General features: G+C 41.6%; 1 protein-coding gene across 3 annotated transcripts; it reads left to right on the plus strand.

The window, feature by feature from the left end:
• Positions 1 to 27,706, plus strand: NLRX1 (NLR family member X1). Of its 3 annotated transcripts, none has more exons than XM_023499409.2 (11): positions 1 to 60; positions 844 to 911; positions 1,783 to 1,918; positions 3,256 to 3,325; positions 3,670 to 3,758; positions 5,135 to 5,754; positions 6,820 to 7,641; positions 10,504 to 11,099; positions 11,555 to 11,641; positions 26,063 to 26,314; positions 26,715 to 27,706. In XM_023499409.2, exons 3-11 carry the CDS (start codon positions 1,849 to 1,851, stop codon positions 27,034 to 27,036), a joined length of 2,928 nt encoding a protein of 975 aa, XP_023355177.1. In that variant the 5' UTR covers positions 1 to 60; positions 844 to 911; positions 1,783 to 1,848; the 3' UTR covers positions 27,037 to 27,706. The 3 variants fall into 3 exon arrangements, with proteins under 3 accessions (XP_023355177.1, XP_023355178.1, XP_012400412.1); XM_023499410.2 differs by lacking the exon at positions 1 to 60 and adding an exon at positions 115 to 311; XM_012544958.3 differs by lacking the exons at positions 1 to 60; positions 844 to 911 and adding an exon at positions 934 to 1,065.
• The last annotated feature ends 5 nt before the right edge of the window (positions 27,707 to 27,711 follow it).

The raw sequence follows: 27,711 nt of genomic DNA on the forward strand, positions 1-27,711 counted from the left end.
GGGTGGCTCTCTGAGCTCATCCCGTGTTTGCATTGCTCTGCGGTGAGTTGGTGTGAGTATGTAAGTACAGAGTGAATCCCAGCTGTGGGTGTTGGGCGGGCCCCTTCTTCTGCTTATGTGGGTCCTAGGTGTGCCCACTCTTGGGGTGGGGGGACTAAGGAGCAGGAAGCCCGGAGGGCTGAGTTTAGTCACTGTGCTGGGTGGGGAAGGTCAGACCAGAGCAACTGGGGGAGCAACTCACTTCCCTCCATGCTCCTCCTACTCCTGGTCCCCTGACCAGGCCTGAAGAGCCAGGTGCACATGCGGCCCAGGTAAGTCCCCTGGTCTGGGACCCGGCGGGTTGAGTCTGAAAGCACCATGTGGTAGTGCCCAGGAGGCACCGCAGGGGCTGGGCACTCGAGAAAGAGACAGCCGATTACCTTAGTCTGTCCTTGGGCCCACTCCTGCACAGGGTGACATGGAGGGAATTGCTGCTGGGGGTCCCAGAAAGCTCGTCGCTAACCCTAGACAAGTTAAAGGTGTTGAGCTAGAACCCAAGGAGAGGAGGGAGCAGAGGGCACAGTTTTCAGGGGCTAGTCGTTGGGATGTGGAAGCTCGAGGGTCCTCGCCTCTCCCCCTCCTCAGATACAGGATGGGTGAGATGTGCTGGGAGGAGGGCCGGGGTCAGCTCCCAGGGAAGGACTGCCGGCCAGCAGGAATGAGCACGGGTGCCAGCAGGTGCCCTCCCCTACACGCTCCCCCACCTTCTCATTTCTTTATTTACCTCCGAAGGAGCCATCCACTTATTACTTAATTGGGCTGGGGCTAGGGAGGGTGGAGCTCCATCTGCACTCTTTCCTCCAGTTCCTGTCGGCTGCGAGAGGAGGAGCAGTGGCTGAGCCGGCCTGCTGGATGCCTAACGGCCTATCTTGGTAATGGAGGTGGAAAGGGGAGGGAACTGGCCAGGAAGTCTTCCCTCCGCTCTGAGGAGCAGGGCACTCTGGGAGCTCTAGCCCCGGAGCTGGCGGTGCTGGGGCTTAGCTGCCCCTGACCTAGGGGCTGCTTCCCGAAGCTGGGCAGCAGCTGGTAAAGTCTTTATTCTATTCCTGCATCGCTCATATTCCTGCTCCTCCAACCCTCGATTCCTTTGCTTTCTGCCCCCCAGGCATACAGTCCCGAATTTAGGAGTCAGGAAGTGGGGGTGCAACTTGGGGGCCGGCACAAGTCATGAGAGGGGCTTGGAAAGCCTGGGCATGGTGGAAAGCTTTTTACTTTATTTTTAGAAGCTGGAGAATTCACTTGGGAGAGCAATTTGGGGCTCCAGCAGGGAGACAGAAGGGACCTGAGCACAGTGTAGAGTCCTGCTGAGATACTACCCTTCTGTTTTACTCGGTGCCTCCATTCCTTCCCACTCCTTTTTTAAGTATGAATAACAGGAAAGGGACTAGGAGCTCATCCCTTCCCCATTTTTTATTTAGAACAGGGGGCTGGGATGCTCATCCTTCAGTCCTTCTGTGACCCTCTGGCCTCTCATGATTCTTAGAATAATTGTTTTTAATCTCCAGGGTCCTTCTAAGCTCCTATTCTAAGTGTCTAGTGAACATTCTCAAGCTGATGCTTCCTCTAGTCCCTTTGGCTAGTAAGAAGTCGGGGCTCAGAGCTTTCTGAGAGGGATTCCCAGTTCAGGACAAAGGGAATAGAGTCCTTTCTAGAGGAAAATGGGGGGATGGTTTCTTAGTGGCTGGGACAGAGAGACTAGGGGTTTGGGAGAGAATCCACCACTCAGAGACGCTGTCCTTACAGGTTTGGGGAGCTGGAGGAGGATGGAGTGTGGGGCTGTCTCCCTGCTCTGACTAACCACCCTCCACCATGCAGTGGCGAAGTCACTTGCCCTGGGCCTCTTGGGGCAGAAAATTGAGGGGCCCATTTTGGCCACCAGGTGAGCAGAAAGTTGGGGGTCCTGTTATTCGTCTGGGAGTTCTTTATTCCTGTCTCATTCCTTCTGGAGGCCTGGATTCCAAGACCAACTGGTCCTGACCCTCTGATAAGTTTAATCATTTTGGACAAATCATTTAATTTCTCTGTTTCCTCATCTATAAAGGAAGGACGTTGGATTATATGATCTCTGTAATCCCTTTTAGTCTTGACATTCAACTTCAATACCATTTAATTCAATAAGCCTGTTATGTTTGAGTCACTGAGCTAGGCAGATGGAGATATAAAGGCCAAGATAGAACAACTCCCAAAGATAATCTATTTGGGGGAAACAATAGGTGTAATGATAAAGAAATATAAAATAAATGTAAAGTACATAAAAAGTAGGGGTAGCTGGGAGGCATATAGAGTGCTGGGTCTTGAGTCAGGAACTCATCTTTCTGGGTTCAAATCTGACCTCAGACACTTCCAAGCTATATGACCCTGAGCAAATCACTTTATCCTGTTTGATTTAGTTTCCTCATCTGTAATATGAGCTGGAGAAGGAAACGGCAAACCTCTCTAGTACCTATACCCCAAAACCCCTAAATGGGGTCATGAAGAGTTGGACACAAAAAATAACTGAACAGCAGCAACATTTTTATGTATTTTCTCCTTTTTAGAAATATCACTATTATCCTTCCCTAAAGCATTCCTCCTTTCTCTGATAAAAGGCTTCCCTTGTAACTGTCAATTCTGAAAATAAATGACCAAAATATTCACAGAGTTTAAAGGCAAAAAGCCTTTTTTATTCCATTGGAGAAGGGAAACTAGATACATGTGCTGGGGTCTGTTCTGATACCCAGGAGCCCTATTGCAGGGAGGCTCTATATAGTGGGAAGACTGATGACTTTGTAAAACCCTCCCTCCCTTAAATCCAACTCATTTGCAGGTCATGGCATCACCTGCCTGATGTCATGGTCCTTTGGGAGAACGAAGGACACACGAACAAGACCTATGGCAACGAGGGGTAACAGCAACAAGTCTTTCAAAGTTGTTGTACTTTGCAATGTTGTAGTTATTATAAACTTAATTCCCTCTGCATCAGTTCATACGACTCTTCCAGGTTTCTCTGAATCCAACTAAGAGGGGATGCTTTAGGAGTATCAGTGATGTGGCAGTGATGTGGAGGACCGACTGATGATGGGAGTGGTTCTAGGGCCTAGAATCTCCTGTCTGAATTTCCATTTCTCTGGGCCATTGGGAGATGTCGTTGGGTAGAATGGGATGAGGATTGGAGGGTCATCTATGGTTTGGGTAAGAACAGAGGGTAAAATTGTTTTTCTTCTTTTCTCTTTGCAGGTAACCATGGCCAATTTCTCTTCCACTGGAATCAGCCCCTTGAAGCCCGTAGTTCTGAATTCCCCTTCAGGTTAGTCCTCAGGATGAAGCAGTTCCCACCTTTCTCAATGCCTTGACTCTCCCATCCCTTTTCAATCCTCCAACTTGATTAGCTCTCTCTGCCTTTGGCTTTCTATGCTCCAGTTCTTGTTATTTTGTACCTATTCCTTCCAATCCCATCCTTCTAGTTCCTCTCTCAGCCCTTTATTCCCCGTCCCCATTACATTGTTTCTTTTCTTTCCTATTTCTGGCTTTTTCTGTCTGTATTACCAATGCCCCATCTTCCATTTTCTGTCTCCCACATATACTGCAGTCCTTTTCTTTGGCTGGGGATGAAGGACCTCAGACATTATCTCATCCTTTCTCTGTTCTTAGGGCTTTCATCCGATATCAAGGAAATTCTGTGGGTGGCCCAGCTGCTCCAGGGAGGCCTGGGCAACTGTTCCGCAGCATCCCAGTTATGGGTAAGTAATTTGTGAGGTAGGTCGGTTTTCAGGAGACTAATCTCCTACAAACAAAGGAGGTTGTAACATTAATGGCATCTATCCATCCATCCATCCGTTGCAATGTTCTATTTGGGATACAATGGAGCACAAGACATAGACTTTTCCCTCAGAGAATTTCCACTTTAATAGAGTGAATGACATGTAAACAAATAAGTAAATAAATAATACAAAGCTGAATTTGATAAATGCTGTGGCAGTAGTATAAACAAAAGTGCTATGTGACTAATCTTGCCCTTTCATTATTTCTCTTCCAGACCAGAATTTTGCCATGGTCCCCCACTAATACAGGCCCTCTACCCAGACCTTAATGTTAGTCTATATTTATTCATGTGAGAAAACCTTGCGTAGTAGATAGGGGTCTAGACTTGGAGTTCTGAAGACAGGTTCAAATTTGCCTCAGACATTTACTAGCTGTTGACCCTGGACAAGTCACTTGAGCCCTCAATAATTCAGGCAACTCTCCAAATCGATAAATTACTGATAAGTTGTCAATTTGCACCAGTCACAATCATACAAATACAAACATTCATCTAACGAGTGCAAAGACTTAAAATTTTGGGATAAAAATTCATTATTTGGTAAAAATTGTTGGGAAAACTGCAAAGCAATAAGTTAAAAACTGGACAGTACCTTACTCCATTTACCAAGATATAGTCAAAATGGATATATGACCTAAATATAAAGAGAGATGTCACAAAATGAATAAGTTACTTTATTACAAATACCCAAATTAGCTACAAAGGACATTTAAGAAAGATATTATCCACATCCAGAGAAAGAGTTGACAAATATAAATGTATATAGAATAAGTTTACATATATATCTAACTATGTCTAATAGTAGCCACCTTTACCATTGAAGGTGAGGGGGAAAAAAAAGCAATTTATATGGTAATTGTATATTTGAAAGAAATAGCAAGCTGTGCATACTACATTTGTAGTATCATGTATAATCATCTTTTTATTTTGCTACATTATGGAAGTGCTTGTTTTATTCTATAAGTTAAAATAAAACATCCAATATCAAACTATGTGCACAGCATCATAGACCCAGGACATCTTGGACTCCTGGTTGATTCCCCATTCCCCATCCCAGAGGCCTCTGTTCTGAACAGTCCTGTAGTTCCCTTAGTCTCATGGGTTTTCTTTTACCCACTGACACCTCTCGTGCCTCTCTGGTCCCCCGAGTCTTTCAGTGACACACTCTGAACCCTCTCTTTGGCTTGCTTGATTCTCCCGCCTGGTCCAAGTACCTGTCCTGACTCCTAAGACGTACTGGCTGGTTCCCGGTGCCTTTGCTGTTTCCCCGGCCACCCTTTCCCTTCTCTTCCCCAGAATCGGTCCATCGGTACCGCCGAAGCCTGGGTGAATGGTTCATTCGGTTGCCACGGGAAGAACGCCAGTTTGGGCCAACATTTTCCCTAGACACAGGCCATGTGGACCCCGTGATCCTAGAAAGCACCCCCGACGAGCTGTTGCGCCCACCTGCTGAGCCTGCCCTGGCACACCCCCACCCTCCTGTGGAACGTCATCCGCTGGCTCTGTCGCAGCTCTTTGATCCTGATGCATGTGGGCGCCGAGTGCAGACAGTGGTGCTGTATGGAACGGTGGGCACGGGCAAGAGCACCCTAGTTAGAAAGATGGTACTGGACTGGTGTCATGGGAGGCTGCCCAGCTTTGAGCTGGTCATTCCTTTCTCCTGTGAGGATCTGTCTGCTCCAGGTCCCACGCCCATCTCCCTGTACCAGATGGTGACCCGACGGTACCCCCACCTGAAAGAGGTCCTGCCCCTGTTGGACCAGGCTGGACCCCGGCTGCTGTTTGTGCTCCATGGCATGGAGCGGCTTAACCTGGACTTCCGGATGGAGAGCACGGGGCTGCATGGTGATCCCCAAGTGTCTGCAGTGCCGACCACCATCATTGTTAATCTGCTGCGCAAGTTCCTGTTGCCCGAGGTGGGTGGTCCCCACCATCCCACCCTTCAAGGGATGGACTTGGGGTCTTATTTCTCCACTGCCCTTTACCTTCCGTGTTTGTGGCTCCTCTGGCTTTTGCCTCTCATTTCCTGACCCTCATATTTTCTGTGCTTTCCTCTTTCCTCTTTTTATCCTCCTCTTTCCTGGGCTCATCCACTTCACTCTTCCTCTCTGAGTACCTTCTGTACTGAGTCCTTTGAACCAGGAACTTTACAGAAAAAGGGAAGGCAAGTGAATAATGGTGAGAAATACAGGTTTTTGAATTTTTTCCAATTAACAATTCTATTTTTTCCTTCCTTCTTTCTTCTTGTTTTCCCCACCCCCTTTACTTTCCATGAGGAAAAAAGCTATTGTAATAAATATGCATAATCAAGCAAAAGCAGTTCCCATTTTGACTATGTCTAAAAAGTATATCTTGTTTTAATTCGAGTCCATCATCTCTTAGAGCTAAATATGTTGAAAAATTGGTTCACTGCCTTATGTTCTTCCTGGTTTAATAAGGCATTTGGTGTTTTGCACAGGGAATCATACTACCTTACGCTGAAACGGAGCTGACTGAATCAGTCCTATTACTGCATTGAAAGGAGTACGTAGTTGCAAAACAGAAGGAGAATAGTGAAATGCTTGGGAAGAGGGAAGGATAGTTAATCGGGCAGAGACCAAGTGTGTTGAAGCATTCTGTGAACAAATACTCTAAATTAAGTTTTCCATTGTTTTGCCTAGAAACAACCTTCTTTCCCCTGGAAAAACCTTTCCTTCAGATTATCAACACTTGCTGCCCCAACATTAAGTTTTTTGTAGCCTAACAGAAGAGGGGGTCTCGGGTCACAACTGCAAAATGTTCATGCAGGCTTGTTGTGTTGTGTTGTGACCTTAGACAAGCTCTTTTTTTTTTGGGTTGTACCGTTTTTATTACCTTTAATTGAGGCATCGGCTTTCATGAGGGACTAACGTGGTGTTCTGAAGGCAGAAAGAGCTCCGCTGTGGGGAGGAGGAGGCCGATGAAGGAAGTGGGCTTTCACTGTCATCCCTCTGTCCTCGCAGGCCAGCATCCTGGTGACCACGCGGGCCTCGGCCGTGGGCCGCATCCCCAGCAAGTACGTGGGTCGCTATGGGGAGATATGCGGCTTCTCCGACACCAACCTGCAGAAGCTGTACTTCCAGCTGCGCCTCAACCAGCCGGCCTGTGGGCCCGGTGCGAGTGCGGCGGGCGCCGTCGTCACACCGGCACAGAGGGACAACCTGATGGAAATGCTCTCCCGCAATCTGGAGGGCCACCACCAGATCGCCGCTGCCTGCTTCCTGCCCTCCTACTGCTGGCTGGTGTGCGCCACCCTGTCCTTCCTCCACATGCCCACGCCGGTGGGGCAGACCCTGACGGGCATCTACACTAGCTTCCTGAGGCTCAACTTCAGCGGCGAGATCCTGGACAGCACCGACCCCTCGCGCACGTCGCTCATGGCCTATGCTGCCCGCACCATGGGCAAGCTGGCCTACGAGGGCGTGGCTTCTCGGAAAACCTACTTCTCCGAGAAGGATGTCCGTGCGTGCCTCGAGTCTGGGGTGAGCACGGAAGAGGAGTTTCGCTTACTGCACGTCTTCCGCCGGGACGCCCTGAGGTTTTTCTTGGCGCCTTGTGTGGAGTCGGGAAAGCAGGGAACTTTTGTGTTCACGGTGCCCGCCATGCAAGAGTACCTGGCGGCTCTCTACATTGTGCTGGGCGAACGCAAAACAGCCTGGCAACGAGTGGTCAAGGAGGCGGTCGAAGTGGTGGGCCGAGTGGGCGAAGATGTCAGCCTGGTGCTGAGTGTGCTAGCCAAGCTGCTGCCCCTCCGCATGCTGCCCCTCCTGTTCAACTTGCTCAAGGTAACAGCTCTGCCCTCCGGCCCCCCACCCTCCCCTCCACGGTGGGACCACGGCCTCCGTCCCGCGGGGAAAAATCCTCCAGCAGCCTAACTTGGGGAGGTAGGGAGGAAGGGGGAACGAAGGCAGGGAGAAGCCGTCACAAGGTTTTGTTACAGTTGTGTCTGTCCCCTAGGAGAAGGATTAGTGCTTCAGTTATCCCCAGGTTTTCCAAGACACCCTCTTTTCTCATAGCTATGCTTTAATAGTTCTCATTCCCTCTCTAGCCAGATGTGAAAATCTCTTTACCATAACTTAACGTTGTTTGAAGTGGCCCAGAGCAGGTGGGAAGAATATTTGATCCAGAAACAAGAGGATTTTGATTCAAATCCTAACTCTGATACTTATTAGCTAATGAATTTAGACAAGTTCCTTTCCCGTTGAAGCCTCAGTTTCCTTATCAGTAAAATGAAGAGGGGACTAAGGTCCCTTTTAGCTTTAAATGATGTAGGGGCCAGGATCCTAGCTTCAAAGGGATCCCAGGTATGTGGAAACAAAGGTGGAAGGGAGCAATATTACTGGGAAAGAAGGATTGGAGAGTGAGATAGGTGAAATTTTGGAATGATTCAATTTTGTTTTTATTTTTACATATTTTAAAATTTCTAATAATATCTTTTTTATTTTCAAAAACATGCAATTTCAACATTTACCCTTGTAAAATCTTATGTTCCATATTTTTCTTCCTCCCTTCCTTCCTTCTCCCTCTCCTAGATAGCAAGTAATCTAATATAGGTTAGACATATGCTATTCTTCCAAACATATTTTTACATTTACTATGCTGCACAAGAAAAATCAGATCAAAAGGGGAAAAATGAGAAAGAAAAAACAAGCAAGCAAACAACAAAAAACAGTGAAAATACTGTGCTGTGATCCATATTCAGTCCCCATAGTCCTCTTTCTGGATGTGGATAGCTCTCTCCATCACAAGACTATTGGAATTTCCCTGAATCACTTCTTTGTTGAAAAGAACCAAGTCCATCAAGTTGATCATCACAATTTTGTAGTTTCTGTGTATCATGTTCTCTTGGTTCTATCCACTTTACTCAGCATCAGTTCATGTAAATCTCTCCAGGCCTTCCTGAAATCAGTTTGCTGATAATTTATTATTTTTTTTCTTTTTTGATAATTTCTCAGAACAATAATATGGAATGATTCAGTTTAGGAAAGAGAAGGTAGATGCCCAAAGAGTTATAAAATCATGCATACCTTTTGACCCAACAATACCACTTTTAGGCATGAATTCTAAAAGGAAGGAAAAAAAAAATGAAAAGGACCTATGCACAAAAATACTTACAGCAGCTCTTTTATCTGGACAAAGAACTGAAAATTGAGGGGATATCCATTAACTGGGGAATAGCTGAATAAATTGTGGTATGTAATTATGATGGAATATTATTGTTCTGTGAAAGGATGAACAGGATGCTCTCAGAAAAACCTGGAAAGTACTCCATGAGCTCATGCAAAGTGAAATGTACTGTGTACAAATTAATAGAAATGTGGATGATCAGCTGTGAATGACTTTGTTTTCTCAGCAATATGATGCTCTAAGACTATTCCAAAGGACATAAGATGAAAAAAGCTATTCATACCTAGGGAAATAGAAGGTAGAGGGTGAGAACTTCCATAACTTCTGTAAATAAGATTAATGTGAAATCTGGGCAATTCTTTACTTAGAAGAAAAAATTGTGCTGTGATGGTAGCAGGAAGGATTGAAGACAGACTTTACGAAGTGCTAGTTTCTAATATTACCCTGTTTCCTAGAAATTATTTAGCAAATATGTCTATGTGGAAGATATGAATTATAAGATATGTTTTCTTCCTTGAAGGCATTTATGACCTAGTTGGGTAGAGAAGCCATTTAAGTCAAGGAACTATTTATGATGTGTAGATCATTTTGTTGGAAACTATCCGAGACTCAGAGTTTAGATAAGACATGGTTTCTGTTCTAGGGGTTGAAATCAAGTAATGAGATATATACAGATATTTCACAGGGCCATGAGAGCAGTATAAACAAAATCTTTTATGACTAAGTCCATCCTTAAATACATCCTTTATTATTGGATTGATAAAGTCCCTCCCTTGAATGAGATAAATCCACTCAATGACTCCCCATGGACACCAAGTTACATCCCTCTGCCTGGTCTTCATGTCCAGAAGTCATCATGGAGAAGAAAAGACTTAGGGGGAACAAGTATGTGGGGGACTCTCCTGTGCAAGAAGGGTTATACTTCTGTTTGGCCCCAGAGGGCAGAGCAATGAACAATGGATAGTCTGAAAACTGAAGCCATTTGGGGGGGAATGTTGTTGGTAAGCTTCATGATGTGGGTATTTAGAGTACCTCAAGGTCTTTTCCAATTGAGTTTCTGAGTTCTGTGGGCTTCTCTGTCTCTCTCTCTGTCTCTGTCTTTTTCTCTCTTTCTCTCTGCCTCTGTCTCTGTCTCTCTCTGTCTTTTTTAAACAAATAAGAAAACTACTAGAGAGAAGGGCAGAGCTTGACTTGCTCAAAGTTAAACAAGCAGTAAGGGGTAAAGTTGAAATTTAAACCCAGATAATTCATGGTCCTAAGGACATTGTTCTCCCTGCTGCACCACAGAGCACAGAGATGATGTACTGGGGGTTCAGCACAAAACCTGTAGGTTGGGATGCTAAGTAACAACACAGGACTGTATACAACATAAAAGAGATGTCACGCAGCAGTTTATAAGAGAATATAGAATCCATGTGAACAGTGACTTCAGAGAAGGGAGGGAGAGAGATTGAGGGCCTGGAGTTACTGGAGAAGGCTTTCCTGCACATGGTGGCCATTCCCCTTGTTCCCCTTTTCAGGTTGTGCCTCGGGTGTTTGGACGGTGGGCAGGCAAAAGTCGAGAAGCAGTCGCCCAGGCCATGGTCCTAGAGATGTTTCGGGAGGAGGACTACTACAACGATGATGTGCTGGACCAGTTGGGGGCCAGTATCCTGGGGGTGGAGGGTCCACGGCGCCATCCCGACGAGCCACCCGATGATGAAGTTTTTGAGCTCTTCCCCATGTTCATGGGTGGATTGCTCTCCTCTCGGAATCGTGTAGTGTTGGCCCAGCTGGGCTGCCCTATCAAGAACATGGATGCCCTGGAAAATGCCCAGGCCATTAAGAAGAAGTTGGTGAAATTGGGGCGCCAAGGTCTGCCTCCTTCAGAGCTTCTGGATCACCTTTTCTTTCACTATGAGTTTCAGAACCAGCACTTCTCGGCTGAGGTGCTCAGCTCCCTGCACCAGCTCAACCTGGCGGGTGTGCGAATGACACCCCTGAAGTGTTCTGTGGTGGCTTCGGTGCTGGGCAGTGGGACCCATGCCCTGGATGAGGTCAACCTGGCTTCTTGCCAGCTGGACCCTGCCGGACTACGTACACTCATGCCCGTCTTCTTGCGGGCCCGGAAGCTTGGGTGAGAAATCACTGTAGCTCTTGGTACTACGTAATCTGGCAGAGAGTCGGTGGGCGAGAAGAGAGACTGTCTGTGTAAGGGAGGAAGGGAGAGTAGGTCTAAATCCTGTCTGCCATTTGTTACCACTGGCTGCTGTGGGTCATTTTTCTCCAGACTTCAGATTCTCCATCTGTAAAATGAGAATGTTGGCTGGATGATCTTTTAAGATCCCTTCCAGATGACTGGCATTGTTGGGAGGGAGGGTGGGAATGACGGAAGGAAATCTCAGGAAGAAATCTTAAATGTGTAGAAGTGGAGGAAGGAAAGCTGTAGGTGGGAAGTCTGACTGAGGAGATGAGAACACAAATGTCAGGTAGAAGGCCGAAGCACTGGAGTGAGGGGAGAAATGAAGACTGTCCCTATCCCTGTTCCTTCCCTCTTCCTCATATTCACGGAGTCTCCTCTCTCTGCTGTAGGCTGCAGTTGAACAGTCTGGGCCCTGAAGCCTGTAAGGACATCCGAGACCTCCTTCTGCATGACCAATGCCAAGTCACCACCCTTCGGTGAGTGTGTTAAGATCCACTAAGAGTATGTGGGGAGGCTGCCTTTCTCTGGGCCCTGTTTCCTGGTCCTATCCCCTTCAATTCCTTGAGGATAGGGGCTTTGACAACATTCAACAGACGTTTAATAAATGCTCACCTACATACTGAATACAAAAATTAAAAGTAATTAAAAATTAAAAAGTAATTAAAGTAATTAATGTGATCCATCTCTAGAGCACTTTGGGGTCTATAGCATATTTTTTCACAATTTTCTGTGTAACTAGTACAAATATCATCTGTATTTAACAAATAAGGAAGTTAAGGCCAAGGGAAGAGACATATTTAGGGTCATATTGACATGCATAATAGTATAAATAAATATTACATATAAATTATATATAATAGTAATAATAAATAAACAAATATATATATATGAATTTAGGGATGCAATGTGGATAGAATAATGGATTTAGAGTCATAGGACCTGGAGTCCAACCTCTGCTAACTTGGATCTCAATTTTCAAGTTTGTAAAATGAGGCAACGGTGCCAGTTGATCTCTAAAGTGCCTTCAAGGTCTAAATCTGTAATACAAGAGTAGAGTGATGGAGGTAAAGGCAATAATCTAGTTATTATTGCCCTAGGAAAATTTGAGTATGGAAAGAACACCTTCAACTGAGAAGATCGAAGAATGATGTCTTAACCTAATTTATGTACCTCACATCTTCCTTAGGATGGGTCATTGCCCATGATGCTTCTGGGATCAGGCAGCTTTAGTTGTATGGAGGCAGGGGGGAAAGGTACTATTATAAAGTAGAGACTGGTGCTGAAAAAAGACTAGAGAAGCTCATGCATATGGTGGGTGGACTGAGTGAAATGACTAAGTTATGAACGTATTGATTTATTAATGCATGGCAACTGCAAAACAAATCAGAACCTAGCCTCCTCAGCTTTGGCACTGCACCCCAAACATAGGAGGAGACAAATTTTTTAAGCATTAAAAGAAAACAACAGACTATAAGTCAGGATAGAAGATTAGATAATGTGATTTCTATTTGAAGGAAAATAGGGGCTTTCTGAATTGAGTGGGATAGAGAAAACAGAAGCAATTCCCTTAAATCAGATAAAGAAGTGTCCTGCCCTCATCCCCCCAAGCATCTATATTTGGTCAAAAAACAAGGAGACAAAACTGATTGATAAGTTTAGGGATGGTTTTCAGATAAGACATATGGTTAATTTGAGATGTATACTTGGGAGAAAACTCCTTGCATCAATCTTTGGATCTAACTAGGTTTCTGGTCAGCATAATGTGGGTCTTTAGTTAAGGATCTCTAAAGCAATAGGTAGAGGTGGTCTAGCTTCCCAGCCATGCAGGGCTAGGTTCAAAGTAATAAAGTTTTTTCACAAGGCAGAAATTGGACTAGACCCATAATTGAAGAGAAAGAGAACTGAGCAAGCTCCAAAATTAAGTTACAAGTTGAAGTCACATATTCCTTTCCTTTAATTTTTTTGGGGAGGGCCCAGTTATACCTCCTAGGAATCATTTACCTGTAAGCTAAATCTGCTCCCACTGCATCCAGAGCCATCTCTAGTCATCCTGATCTGTATCTGATCATTTGACTTAGATGGTTCTGAAGGAGAAAGTGCGGCAGGTGATTTTGCAGCTTTTCTTCTTCCTTCAAGTCTCTCATTCAAATCCCATTCACTTGCATGTCCCCAAGTATACCATGATATCATCTGCAAAGCGTGATAGTTCATTACCCATTCTGATTCCTTCAATTTCTTTTTCTTCTCTTACTGCTAAAGCTAACATTTATAGTTCTTTATCGAATAATAGAGGTGATAACAGGCATCCTTGTTTCATTCCTGATTTTACTGGGAAGACTTCTAGCTTGTAACCATTACCTATAATGCTTGCTGATGCTTTTAGATAGAGGCTACTTATCTTTTAAAGCAAACTGCCATTTATTCCTATTCTCGCCAGTGTTTTAAATAGGAATGGGTGCTGGGTTTTGTCAAAAGGTTTTTCTGACTATATTGAGGTAATCATGAGATTTTTGTTGGTTTTGTTATTGATATGGTCCAATTATGGTAATAGGTTTCCTAATATTGAACCAGTCCTGAGGTGTTCCTGGTATAAATCTCACCTGGTTATAGTGTGCCCTTATGGTCATAAATTGCTGTAATCTCTTTGATAATATTTTATTTAAACTTTTTTTTGCATTAACATTCATTAGGGAAATTGGTCTATAATTTTCTTTTTCTGTTTTGGCTTTTCCTGATTTAGATTTCAGCACTATATTTGTGTCATAAAAGGAATTTAGTAGGACATCTTCTTCACTTATTTTCCCAAATAATTTATATAGTAATGGAATTAATTCTTTTTATAAATGTTTGGTAGAATTGTAAATATATCTGGCCCTGGAAATTTTTTCTTAGGACATTCATTGATGAGTTGTTTAATTTCTTTTTTCTAAAATGTGGTTATTTAAGTATTTTATTTCCTTTTCTTTTAATCTGGGCAATTTATATTTTTGCACATAGTCATCCATTTCACTTAGATTGTCAGATTTACTGGCATATAGTCAGGCAAATTAGCTCCTAATCAAAGCTTTTCATTTTTGATAATGGTAATTTGGTTTTCTTTTTTCTTTTTAAAAATCAAGTTAACCAACAGTTTATCTATTTATTAGTTCAATAATTTTCTTACTTTTAATTTTCTTAATCTCTGCTGTGATTTTGAGAATTTCTAATTTGGTGTATAATTTGGGATATTTAATTTGTTCTTTTTCTAGCTTTTTAAATTGCATGTCCAATTCATTGATCTGCTTTTTCTCTGTTTTATTCAAGTAAGCATTCAGAGATATAAAATTTCCCTTAAGTACTGCTTTGGCTGCATTTCATACATTTTGTCATACTGTCTCATTATTGTCATTCACTTTGATGAAATTATTGATTGTTTCTATGATTTGTTGTTTGACCCACTCATTCTTTAGGATTAGATTATTTAGTTTCCATTTAATTTTTAATTTACCTTTCCTTGGCCCTTTATTCCATGTAATTTTTATTACATCATGATCCAAAAATGATGCATTTAATATTTATTCCTTTTTGCATTTGACTGTGTTAATACCCTAATACATGGTCAGTTTTTATGTAGGTGCCATGTACTGCTGAGAAAAAGACATATTCACTTCTATTCCCACTCAGTTTTCTGCAGAGGTCTATCATATCTAATTTTTCTATAATCTTTAATCATCTCCTTAACTTCTTTCTTGTTTCTTTTGTGGTTAGATTTATTTAGTTCCAAGTGGAAGAGGTTGAGATTCCCCCTCTTGTGTAGCTTTGCTGTCTAATTCTTCCTTAACTCACTTAACTTCTCTAAGAATTTGTATGCTATATCTCTTAGTGTATATATTTTTAATATTGAGATTACTTCATTGTTTATGGTATCTTTTAGCAAAATGTAGTTTCCTTCCTTGTCTCTTTTAATTGAATCTGTTTTTGCTTTTGCTTTGTTTGAGATCAGGATTACTATCTCTGCTTTTTTTTATTCTGTACCAGTTTTTTACCTTTACACTGTGTGTCTCTCTACTTCAACTGTGTTTCTTGTAAAGAACATATTGTAGAATTTTGGTTTCATTTATGGGAGAATTCTGCTTCCATATTTATGGGTGAGTTTATCCCATTCACATTCACAATTTTGATTACTAACTGGTATATTTTCCTTAATTTTATTTTCCCCCATTTATTTATTTCACCTTCTACCTGCTTACCTTTGTTTTGCTTCTAACTACTGCCTCCCTCAATTTACTCCCTTTACCCCCCGTTTTCTTTTCCCCTGCTGCTCCTACTTTCCTATAGGGTAAGATAGCTTTCTTTATCCAACAGTGTATGTATGTTATTCCCTCCTGGAGGCAAATCTGATGAGAGTAAGGTTCAAATAGTGCTCATTCACTCCCTCTTTCCCTTTACTGTAAAAGGTCTTTCATGCCTCTTCATGTGATATAATTTACCTCATTCTGCCTCCCCCTTTCCTCTTTTCCCAGAACAATCTTTTTTTCACCCCTTAATAAAAACTCTTTTTAAAAATCATCACATCAAAGTCAGCTTATACCTATAAATATAATTGGTGACTTCAAGCCCAGTGCTTTATCTAGTATGCCTACTGGCTACCTCAAAGTAGTTGTCCAAAGCAGTTCTGTTGTTTGTCCTTCCTTTTTGAAGAGGATCAATGACATTATTGGTGGTATCTTGACTTGCAAATAAATTGGATTTAAGCAAGGATTAAAACAATTAGTTGCACAAATTTGTCAGCCTCATTCTCTATTCCTCTCTAAATTCTCTCTAAATATAATTTGTCTAATTGCTGAAATAGAAATACAGTTCTTAAGAGTTATCATTTTCCCCATATAGGGAAGTAAACAGTTTAACCTTATCGAATACTATATTTTTTCCTTTCCTATTTATTTTTTTTATGCTTCTTTTGAGTCTTGTATTTGAAGATCAGATTTTCTATTCACATCTGGTCTTTTCATCAGGAAAATATGAAAATCCCCTATTTCATTGAATATTCATTTTTTTACCCTTGGGAGTTATGCTCAGTTTTTCTGGGTAGCTGATTCTTGCTTGTAGCCCACGCTCCTTTGCTTTCTGGAATATATTCCAAGCTCTTCCTTCCAAGCCCAAGCTCTTTAATGTAGAAGCTGCTAAATCCTTGTGTAATCTTGACTGGGGTTCCTTCATATTTGAACTGTTTATTGATTGCAGTATTTTTTCCATGACCTGATACTTCTGGAATTTGGATACATTATTTCTTGGAATTTTTGTTTTGGGATCTCTTTTTTAGTAGGTGATTGGTAGATGCTTTCAATGACTATTTTACCCTCTGATTCTAGGATACCAGGGCAATTTTCCTTGATAATTTCTTGCAAGATGTTCAGGATCTTTTTTTTTTTTTTTTTTTAAATCATGGCTTTTAGGTAATCCAGTAATTCTTAAACTTATCTCTCCTGGATCTATTATCCAGGACAGTTGTTTTTCCAATGAAATATTTTACATTTTTTCTAATTTTTTCATTTAAAAAAATTTGATTCTTTTTTTAAATTTTAATAGCTCTTTATTCACAAGTTATATGCATGGGTAATTTTACAGTATTGACAATTGCCAAACCTTTTGTTCCTCCTTCCCTCCACCCCTTCCCTTAGATGGCAGGATGGCCAATACATGTTAAATATATTAGAGTATAAATTAAATTTTGTTTGATTCTTAATGACTTTATGAGACATATGAGAATTTTGGCCAATTCTATTTTTCAAGGAGTTGTTTTCTTTGGCCAGATTTTGTTCTTTCTTTTTCAAGCTATTGACTCTTTTTTTTTTTTCATAGTTTGCTTGCGTAACTCTCATTTCTTTTCCTAATTTTTCTTCTACCTCTCTTATTTGATTTTTAAAAATCCTTTTTGAAGCACTTTTTGGACTTGAGACCAATTCATATTCCCTTTGAGGCTTCACATGTAGGCATTTGATATTGTCGTCCTCTTCTGAGTCTGTGTTTTGATATTCCCTGTCACCAGAGTAGTTTTCTGTGTGGTTAGAGGTCTTTTTTGGTTTTTTTCCTCTCATTTTAAAAAGTTGAGCTCTGCTTCTGAGGCACAGGAGGCAATGCACTGTGAGCCAGGGGCTGGTCATTTCATTGGCTTTCTGTACTGGGGCCTCTGGGGCTGGCAGCTTGCCTCCTGCATTAGGGTGACTTGGTTAGGTTTTGCCCTGGGTTCCAAGACTGGAGGCCTCACAGCTGGCCTGCTGTGCCATTGGAGTCCTGAGTCAGGACCTTAGGACCTCACCTGATGATCTGTGCTGTGGCTAAGAGCCTCCTGCGAGCTTGCCTAAATATTAAGACTGCACTGCGCTTTCCTTTTACCCTCAAAAACCAGATCTTTCCTGAAGTCCTTCTAAGTTATCTTGGACTGGAAAATTGATTCACTCTCTTTTTGTGGATTCTGTCTCTTCAGAATTCTTTTAGAAGCCTGATTTAATGTTGTTTCTGGGGAAAACTGGAACTCATCAAGGTGAATCTTCCTCATTCCAAGCGTTCTAGCCACTGTGCCACCTGACTACTCCTATAGAATTGTCCAATGAAAAAAATAATAATAGTAATAGTCAACATTGACTTGTCAAGTCCTTTTCAGGGTAGCTCATCCACCTGTGGTGTTCATTTGCTTTGCCCAGTTCTTACCTGTTGCTCCAAGAAGCTGCCAGACTACAGCAAACCATCTTGATAGACAGTCTACATCAGGTGGAGGTAACTGACAGCCCTCAAACCTGTCAGTGAGTTAAGGGTTGTCTATCCCAATTATTGTTATAATGGTGGCACTGTGAAGTGCTTAGAGCTTGAAACTAAGGTCAGTCACCGCATCCTGGGCTATCACTAAGAGTCTTGATTTTTTTTCCCTTCCACTGGACTTTGATGACCTCGGAAGAAAGAATGAGGCTGACAAATTTGTGAAATTGCTTAAATCCAATTTATTTGCAAGTCAAGATACCACCAATAATGTCATTGATTCTCTTCAAAAAGTAAGGATAAACAACAGAACTGCTTTTTACAACTACTTTGAGGTAGCTAGAAGGCATAATAGATAAAGCACTGGGCTTGAAGTCACCAAACCCTGAATTCAAATCCATTCTCAGAAACTTCATAGTTGTATAACCTTAGGCAATTAACTACCTCTGCCACTGGAGAAGAAAATGGTAAACCACTCCAGTTGTCCAGGCAAATCTTATGGACAAAGGTCACTATGATCACAGAGTCAACAAGACTGAAACCACTGAACCAGAACAAAAATAGCAAAGGAGAATTATTTCTAGTGTAAAACTTCATTAATCTTCCCTAGCATTCTAAACTTTTTGGTTGTAGCTTTTTAGCAGTTTTCAGGTTGGTTACATTTTCCCCTTAGAAATCTTTCAAGGTAGCAGAGCTGACAAACAATAATAAACATGTCACCTGAAAAAGATTTTCTTGCATTTTACAAAGAAACAAAAACCCAGACAAACCCATACTTCCTAACCTCATCTCCTACTGAAAATCTAATTTCAAAACCTTTAATTTGCTTCCAAATTTGGGACCCATTTGGATTTTTATATATTTTAGCATAATTTGAGAGCTCTGTCTTTTAGTTACTCCCTCCACTTTTGTATGGGAAGTGCTAGGCCAACAAGAATTTCCCTAAAGACACTCTTTTTCTGGTCTCATGTCAAAATAAATTTTATCCAAGAGGAAATCCTTTGGTATTTTACTATTACTGGAACTCATTTTCTTAAAGGGAGTAATGCTTCCTCAACCTTCAGAGTGGGGGTAAATCATTCTTAGCAGTGTAAAGGTAAACATTCCCCAGTAATGTTAGGCTACATCTTACCTTAGCTCAGAAGAATTTGAAATTGAGGAGGGGGAGTCTGACCTCAAGGGAAGTCTTCTGCAAAAAATTCCTTTGAAGGTAAACATTCCCTAGTAATGTTAGGCTACATCTTACCTTAGCTCAGAAGAATTTGAAATTGAGGAGGGGGAGTCTGACCTCAAGGGAAGTCTTCTGCAAAAAATTCCTTTGGTGAAAGACCTTTATTCTTTTTTTTTTTTTTTTCTCTGTCATCCCCCAAGCAAGCTATAGTTAAGAAAGGATATGTTTATATATAAATATGTAGATATATATATATATATATATATATATACACATACATATACACACACCCCCTCCTAAATCCCCCTCCACATGCACACATATCCTTCCTTTCTATCCCAGCTGACTCTTTGCTTTAATTCTGCTCCTGAATTTGCCTTGCTATTACTTAACCTTCCCCCCACCCCTGGATCCCTCCCTTGTCTTCTTCCCCCACCCTTTATTTCCCCATCTTTGGTGAAAGATTAACTGGGGTATTCTACGGAGTTTTTTTGAAAGGCTGTTTTGGTGGCTCTCTTGACCTGTCTGACTAAGAAATCCCACCCTTCCCCCCAAAATCTATAACATGTGGATTGATTGAATTGATTGAAGAAACAAAGATTTGAGCTTCTGAGTCTATCAATTTATTAAGTGATGAATGCCAATTGCAGAACAAATCAGGACCAAGCCTCCTCTCAGCTTTGGCACTGGACTCCACAAACTGGGGGAAACAAATTTTTAAGCATTAAAAGAAAATAATTAACAGGATATAATTCAGAATAGAAGATTAGGTCATCTTAATTCTAATCAGAGGAAAGATAAGGAGCTTTTTGAGTCGGATGGGGTAGAGCAAACAGGAGAAACTCTCTGAAATCAGAAAAAAAGGATTTTCCATTACTTTACCATCCTCTAACACCTCAGCCATGTGTCTGGATTCAATCAAAGGGACAAGGAAACAGTAACTGATTGATTAGTATGGAGCCAGTTTTCAGATAAGACATTTGGATTTTTTGAGATGTATATTTGTGAGAAAACTCCTTGCATTAATCTTTGGATCTAATTGGGTTTCTGAACAGCTTAACTAAGTCCTCAGTTAAATAAGCAACAGGTAGAGGTGGTCCAGCTTCCCAGTAATGCAGGACTAGGTTCAAACAATGCAATAAAGTTTTTTCACAAGTCAGAAATTGGGCTAGACTCATAACTGAATAGAAAGCAATCTGAACTACCTCCAAATTGAAGTCACAAGATGGTGTCAGTGTGATTCACTCGATGCCCACAGTTTTATCATATACAAATATTCAGAAAATGTTGAGGGAAAAGGGAGGATTCTGACTGGCTAATTTTTTTTTTCATTTTTTTTTTTTGGGGGGGAGGATTCACTTTAAAAAAAAACTTGCATAATCATTTATTTTTCCAAATACATGCAAAGATAGTTTTCAACATTCACCTTTGCAAAGCCTTGTGCGCCAAATTTTTTTCCCTCCCTTCCTCTTTTCCTCTTTCCCAAGATAGCAAGCAAGCTGATATAGGTTAAACATATGCAATTCTTCTAACCATATTTCCATATTCATCATACTGCACAAGAAAAATCAGATCAAAAGGGAAAACAACCATGAGAAAGGAAAAAAACAATAAGCAAACAAACAATAACAACAAAAAGGTAAAAATTCTCTGCTTTAATCCTGTATAGTTGTCTTTCTGCATGTGAATAGCACTTTTCATCACAAGTCTATTAGTGAATCACTTCATTGTTGAAAAAAGCCAAGTTCATCAAAGCTGATCATCACATAATCTTATTGTTATGTACAATGTACATAGTACATTGGTTCTGCTTACTTCATTCAGCATCAGTTAATATATCTTTTTAGGCTAAAATTTACTTTCCTTTTCCTCCACCTCTCACCACTTCCTACTGAAAAAAGAAAGAACAGAACTCTTGTTACAAATTGTAGTTGAGCAAACAAAATAAATAAATTTCCCACATTGGTCATGTCTAAGAATATATTTTTTTTCAATATGCACAGAGTCTATTTTTGGAGATCTTTCTCTTATGGGGCGGGCAATATGTTTTATCCTGAGGTCTCTAGAATCATGTTGGTTGTTGCATTAATATTATTATTCTAAAATTATTTTCTTGGTTTTATTCACTTCACTCTACCAGTTCATCTAAATGTTCTGTGGTTTCTCTGAAACTTTTCATCATTTTTTTCTAGCACAATGGTATTCCATAATATACATGTCATAATTTTTTTATCCATTCCTCAATTGATCAGCATCTCCTCATTTTTCAGTTCTTTGCTGTCACAAAAAGAATTGTGGTGAGTATTTTTGTACATAGGGATCATTTTTCTCTTTCTTTAATCTCTTTGGGGTAGAGGTGTACTAAGGGCATTTCTTAGCACATAAGGCAAATTATGAACCCCAGGACCCTGGCACAACTAGGCCAGGCTACCTTAGTTCAGCCACAAGCACCTGATACTCTTGTGTGGAAGGCCAGTGTCCAGGCCCCTGACCCCCAGTGCAAGAAGCTTGGGATAATGCGTTCTGTGCCCCAGGAACAGAGCTTACCTTTAAAAGTCACAAAATAAATAAAAAATGAGTAAAAAACAGAAAAAGGCCTGACAGAAAAATTTGGAACACAAGGTTTTGCAAGTGTTGCAAGACAATAGGGAAGGCCAAAACTCAAACTCAGAAAAGAACAGTACTGTCAAAATGCCTACATGTCAAAGCTCAAAGGAGAATATGAATTGATTTTAAGCCCAAAAATTCTTCTTAGAAAAACTCAAAAAGGATTTTAAAAATCAAGAGAGACACTACTGAGTTTATATCCCAAAGAGATAATTAAAAAGGGAAAAGGACCCACATGCGCAAAAATGTTTGTAGTATTTGTACAGTTTTTGTAATGGCAAAGAACTGGAAACTGAGTAGATGCCCATCAGATGGGGAATGGCTGAATGAGTTATGAATATAATAGAATATTATTGTTCTATAAGAAACTATCAACAGGATGATTTAAGAAAATCCTGGAGAGACTTACTTGAACTGATGCTGAGTGAAGTGGGTAGAACCAAGAGAACATTGTATACAGCAACAGCAAGATTATGTAATGATCAACTGTGATGGACTTGGCTCTTTTCAGCAATGAAGTGATTCAGGTGAATTCTCATGGACTTGTGATGGAGAAAACAGGGGGCTGAATATGCATCACCATATAGTATTTTCATCTTTTGTTGTTTGCTTGCTTGTTTTTTCTTTCTCATTTTTTTTCTTTTTGATCTAATTTTTCTTGTGCAGCACGATAAATGTGGAAATATGTTTAGCAGATTTGCACATGTTTAATTTATATTGGATTACTTGCTCTCCAGGGGAGGGGGGAGTTGGGGAAGGAGGGAGAAAAATATGGAACACAAAGTTTTGCAAGGGTGAATGATGAAAAGTATCTTTGCACGTATTTTGAAAAATAAAAAGTTATTATAAAAAAAATCAAGAGAGATAGAAGAAAAACTGGGAAAAGAAATGAGTTATGCAAGGGAATTACGCAAAAAGAGAAAAGACTTTTATTCTCATAAATTTGAATCAGATCTCTACTTATATATTTTAGTAATATTAATAGTAAGTTTTAATACCATATGATGATCTAGACCCAAACATCCTGTAAAATGAAGTCGTGTGGGCCTAGTGGGGCTGGAAGCATTGCTAATAAGTAATAAAGTTAATGTAGATGACAGAATTCCAGCTAAGCTATTAAAATTCTAAAAAATAATGTTAAAGTACTTGACTCATGTCAGCAAATTTGGAAAGCTCAACAGTGGCCTCAGGATCGGAAAAGATCAATTTATATCCTAGTCCTAAAGAAGAGCGATTCCAATGTGCAAATTATTGAATAATTGTACTCAATCACATGCTATCAAGATTATGTTTAAGATTCTACAAGCTAGGCTTCAGCAATATGTGGACTGAGAAATGACCATAAGAGCAGGTTTTTGAAGAGGCAGAAGAACTAGAGACTAAATTCCCAATATTCATTGGGATTATGGAGAAAGCAAAAGAGCTCCAGGAAAAAAAAAACATCTTCTGCTTCATTGACTGCACTAAAACTTTTGACTGTGTGTGTGTGTGTGGGGGTCATAATAAAATGTGGCAAGTTTTCAAAGAAATGAAAATATCAGATCATCTTACTCATCTTTTAAGGATCTTCTATTTAGGCTTAGAAACAACAGTTAGAACCAAATATGGAACAATTAATTGGTTTAAGATCAGAAAAGGAATATGACAAGATTATATTGTCACCTTATTTATTTAATTTAGATGCAGAGTACATCATGAGAATTGTCAGACTAGATGAATCAAAAGTCAGAATTCAATCAAAAAGCCAGAAAAATATAAAACCCCTCAGATATATGAACCATACCACTGTGGCAGAAAGTGAAGAAAAATTAATAAGGCTTTTAATGAGGATGAGGAGACTATAAAAGCTGGCTTGAATTTGGGATGGAAATTGCCATCTGCATTCAGAGAGAGAACTAGAGAGACTGAATGTGGATTGAAGCAAAGTATTTTCACTTTTTTTGTTTGTACTTGTCTGTTTGCTTCTTCTTTGTCATGTTTTTTCCCTTTTGGTTTGATTTTTCTTACATAGCATGACAAATATGGAAATGTGTTTAAAAGGATTGCACATTTTTAACCTATATCAGGTTGCTGTCTTGGGGAGGGGGGAAGTAAGTAAGAGAGGGAAAAAAATTGGGAACACCAAGTCTTAAAAAAAATGAATGCTAAAATCTGTCTTTACGTGTATTTGGAAGAATAAAATATTATTGAGGGGTTAAAAAAAAAAAAAAAGCTGGCTTGAAGCTTAACATTCAAAAAAACCAAACCAAAACATAAGAAAACCCAACTAATATTATGGCAAATAGTCCTGTCACTTTTTGGAAAATATAAGAAGAAATGGAAGCAGGATCAGATTTTATATTCTTAGTCTCAAAGATCACAACAGACAGTGACTGCAGCCATGAAAAGGCATTTATTTGCTACTTGGACAGAAAGTTATGGCAAATCTGTACGGCATACTAAAAAGCAGAAATATTACTTGCTGACAATGGTCTGTGTACTCAAAGTGACAGTTTTTCCAGTAGCAACGTATGGCTGTTGAATTGGGCTATAAGAAAAGCTGAGTGTCCCAAAATCATGTTTTCAAATTGTAATGTTGGAGAAGACTTTTTAGAGACCCTTAAACAGCAAAGAGATAGAATCAATCAATATTTAAAGAAATTAATTCAGACTATATACTGAAAGACCCAATACTAAAGCTGATGCTTAAATGCTTTGGCTATCTAATGAGAATACGAAACTTATTAGCAAAGACCCTCATCCTTGAAAAGATTAAAGGGGATAGTAAAAGATTAAAGAGTCATGAAAGCAATGCACACGAGCTTGGACAGAATTTGGGAATATAGTGGAAGGAAAAAGTATAGTCCATGGGGTCATGAAGAGTTACACATGACTGAACAACAGTTTTACTATAGTACTACTATATAATAGTAGACAGACAATGTGCTCAGCACTTTATAAGTATTATCTCACTTGGTCTTCATAAACTGGGAGGGTAGGTACTATTATTATCCCCATTTTACAGTTAGGAAACTAAGGTATAGAGATGAAGTGACTTGGTACTATTATTATCCCCATTTTACAGTTTAGGAAACTAAGGTATAGAGACGAAGTGACTTGGTACTATTATTATCCCCATTTTACAGTTTAGGAAACTAAGGTATAGAGATGAAGTGACTTGCCCAAGATCATGCAACTAATAAGCATCCGAGGCTAGATTTGAACTAAGGTCTCCCTGCCTCCAGGCCCATTACTTGATCTGTTGTACCACCTAGTAGCTTGTTCTCAGCTGAGACCTTTATTAGAGAAACTTGCTGCAAAGACTTTCCCCCAGTTACCTGATTCTCTTCTAATTTTAGCTGCATCTGTCTCCTCTCTACTATATGTAAGTAGCACCTGACTCTTATGGCTCCTTCCATTGGTTTCCCCTTCAAAGCTGCTCTTAATGAATAAAAGAATCACGGGGGAGTCTCAGGCTGGTTGGCAGGCAGCAGAGCCAAGGAATCTGGAAATGGAAGGGAAAAAAATGAAGGCCACCTGAAGCAGATTAAAATTTAATTGAGAAATGTTTAACAAAATAAATAAAAATATAATAAACTATAGATAACATGACATTTATGGCTAAGTTAATATATAGCCTGCAAGGATCCTCATGTATGGATTAGTGGCCCTGGTTTCTATTGGAGCTTGACACCCCTGGTGCAGCGGCAATAACACTGGATCTGGAATCAAAGCAACTGGTTCATAGTTTGCTTCTGCTGTTTACTGTGTGACATGGATCAGGTTGAGTCTATTTTCTCATCTGTAAAATTAGACCATTGAATTAGATCTAGGATTCTTACCTTAAGATCTATGAATTTGATTTTAAAAAATAAATGTATGGCTACTTCCATATAAGTGGTTTTCTTTATCATCGTATGTATTTTTTATGCATTAAAACTATCATTTTGTTTTGGGGGTGAGACAATTGGGATTAAATGGCCCAGGATCCCAAAGCTAGTAACTGTTAAGTGTCTGAGAGCGGATTTGAGCCCAGCTCCTCCTGACTTCAGGGTCACTGGACCTGGCCACTGAACAATCTGGCTGCCCCTAAAACTGTGATTTTGAGAAGGGGTACATGCACTTCACCAGACTATCCCAAAGGTCCATTACAAAAAAAATTAACCTTCCGATGAGACAATTTCTCAGGTCTCTTCCAGCTCTAATGCAGTGATTTCACCTGAGTGACAAATTATGTGAAGGGGAGGGCAGTTGTATTATTAGCTCTGAATTGCAGCACCCTCCTCGGAGTGGCCCCGGAGGTGGAATATCAGTAAATGTGGCTGACTGAGTGCCCTCCCCCCCCCGAATTCTGGGGCAGGATATTTCAGTTCCCCATTATCTTTTCTTGCTTCCTCCCCTGCAGTCTTTCCAACAACCCCCTCACAGCAGCAGGCCTGGCTTTGCTGGTAGAAGGGCTGAGTGGGAACACTTCCCTGACCCACCTGTCTCTGCTGCACACTGGACTTGCCGATGAAGGCCTGGAGCTGCTGGCTACCCACCTGGAGCAGAACCAACAGCTTCGGGAGCTGAACGTGGCCTACAACGGAGCGGGTGACGCAGCAGCTCTTTCCCTGGCCAGGGCTGCCAGGGAGCACCCCTCTCTGGAGTTGTTACAGTAAGTGGGCATCCATCCCCCTCTCCCTTAGCCTTAGGCCCCCTCCACGTTTCCAAGGCCAGATACTCATATCACTTTCCTTGTTTGAGGGGGCTGGTAGAGGTTCCCCCTCAGTCTTCTCGTCTTTTGATTGATTCTGGGTATTTAAGCTCTTCTGGTCCCTCCTCAGCCTGACCCCCACCTTTCCTTCTTCCACGGCTGTTTCTCTGATGGGCCTGGCTGCACGGTCCCACACGGGCTCTGGCCTGTGTTGTGTGCTGTGATTGGTCACCTCCCTTTAAGCCACCATGGTCTCCATCTTGCGTTAGTCGCTGCTCCCTTCCCACAGCCTGTTGTCCTTTCTCCTTCCCTATCTGCTGCGCCTCTGGAATGGTCCTTCTCTTCTCCCCTTCCCCATTAGCCTCTACTTCAACGAGCTGAGCCCGGAAGGCCGGAGGAGGCTGCGGGAGCTGGAAGGGGCTGCCCCTGGAGGGGCCCACGTGGTAGCTTCGTTGACTGAGGGCGCAGGCGTGTCGGAGCACTGGTCCGTGATCCTGGGCGAAATCCAGCGCAACCTGCACAGCTGGGAGCGAGGCCGGGTCCAGCGCCACCTTGCCATGCTCTTGCGAGACCTGGAAGATAGTCAGGGTGCTACCCTGAATCCCTGGCGCAAAGCCCAGCTGCTGCGGGTGGAGGGGAAGGTCAGATCTCTGCTGGAGCATTTAGGCGGCCCAGGGAGCTGAAGCACGCCTGCGGCACAGAGCTGTCCTAGGCACGGACCCCCGGCCCCTCGCCCCTGGTCAGTTCTGCATGGCCTGGTCCAAGGGCCGCTTCAGAACTGGGGCTGCTCACAGCCTCGAGCAGCTCCCTGAGCCCTGGGGAATCCGGATCACAGCCGGAAACATTGGCTGTGCTGCCATGGTGGGACTAGTCTGCTTTCACTCTGTTGGGGGAGGTATTTCGGCAGTGGAGTGAGGGGAACTCTTCCTCAGCACTTTAAGGGGCCAGATGACTTCCTTCCACTATCCCTGAGAATTAGGGCAGGGGAGTTGACCATCATCTCAGCCACCTCTACTTGCAGTGGCCCACACTTGCCCCTTGTTCCCGGAGAGATCCCTTAAATTCATTGGGAAGACAATGACCATCCACCTGGCCACATTGTCCCCTCCTCCTGCTCCCTGTGCCAAGCCTAGCTCTCTTTATGGATGCAAAGGGTTCCACAGCTGCTGTCTTCTTCCACGGTGCCTTCTTCTTTGTTTTACCCAGACTCACACGAGGCACAAAGCTCCCAGAAGTAGATGCCCTGATTTGCTGCCATGAAAAAAAATGTGTCTTTCACCTGATGCTGTGTCTCTTCTTCCTTGGCAAAAATAAAAATAAAAACGGTTACTAGCTAAATCCAGAATTCTCTCAGAAAC

The sequence above is a fragment of the Sarcophilus harrisii genome, chromosome 3 (assembly GCF_902635505.1).
Source record: "Sarcophilus harrisii chromosome 3, mSarHar1.11, whole genome shotgun sequence".
Classification (NCBI taxonomy): domain Eukaryota; kingdom Metazoa; phylum Chordata; class Mammalia; order Dasyuromorphia; family Dasyuridae; genus Sarcophilus; species Sarcophilus harrisii.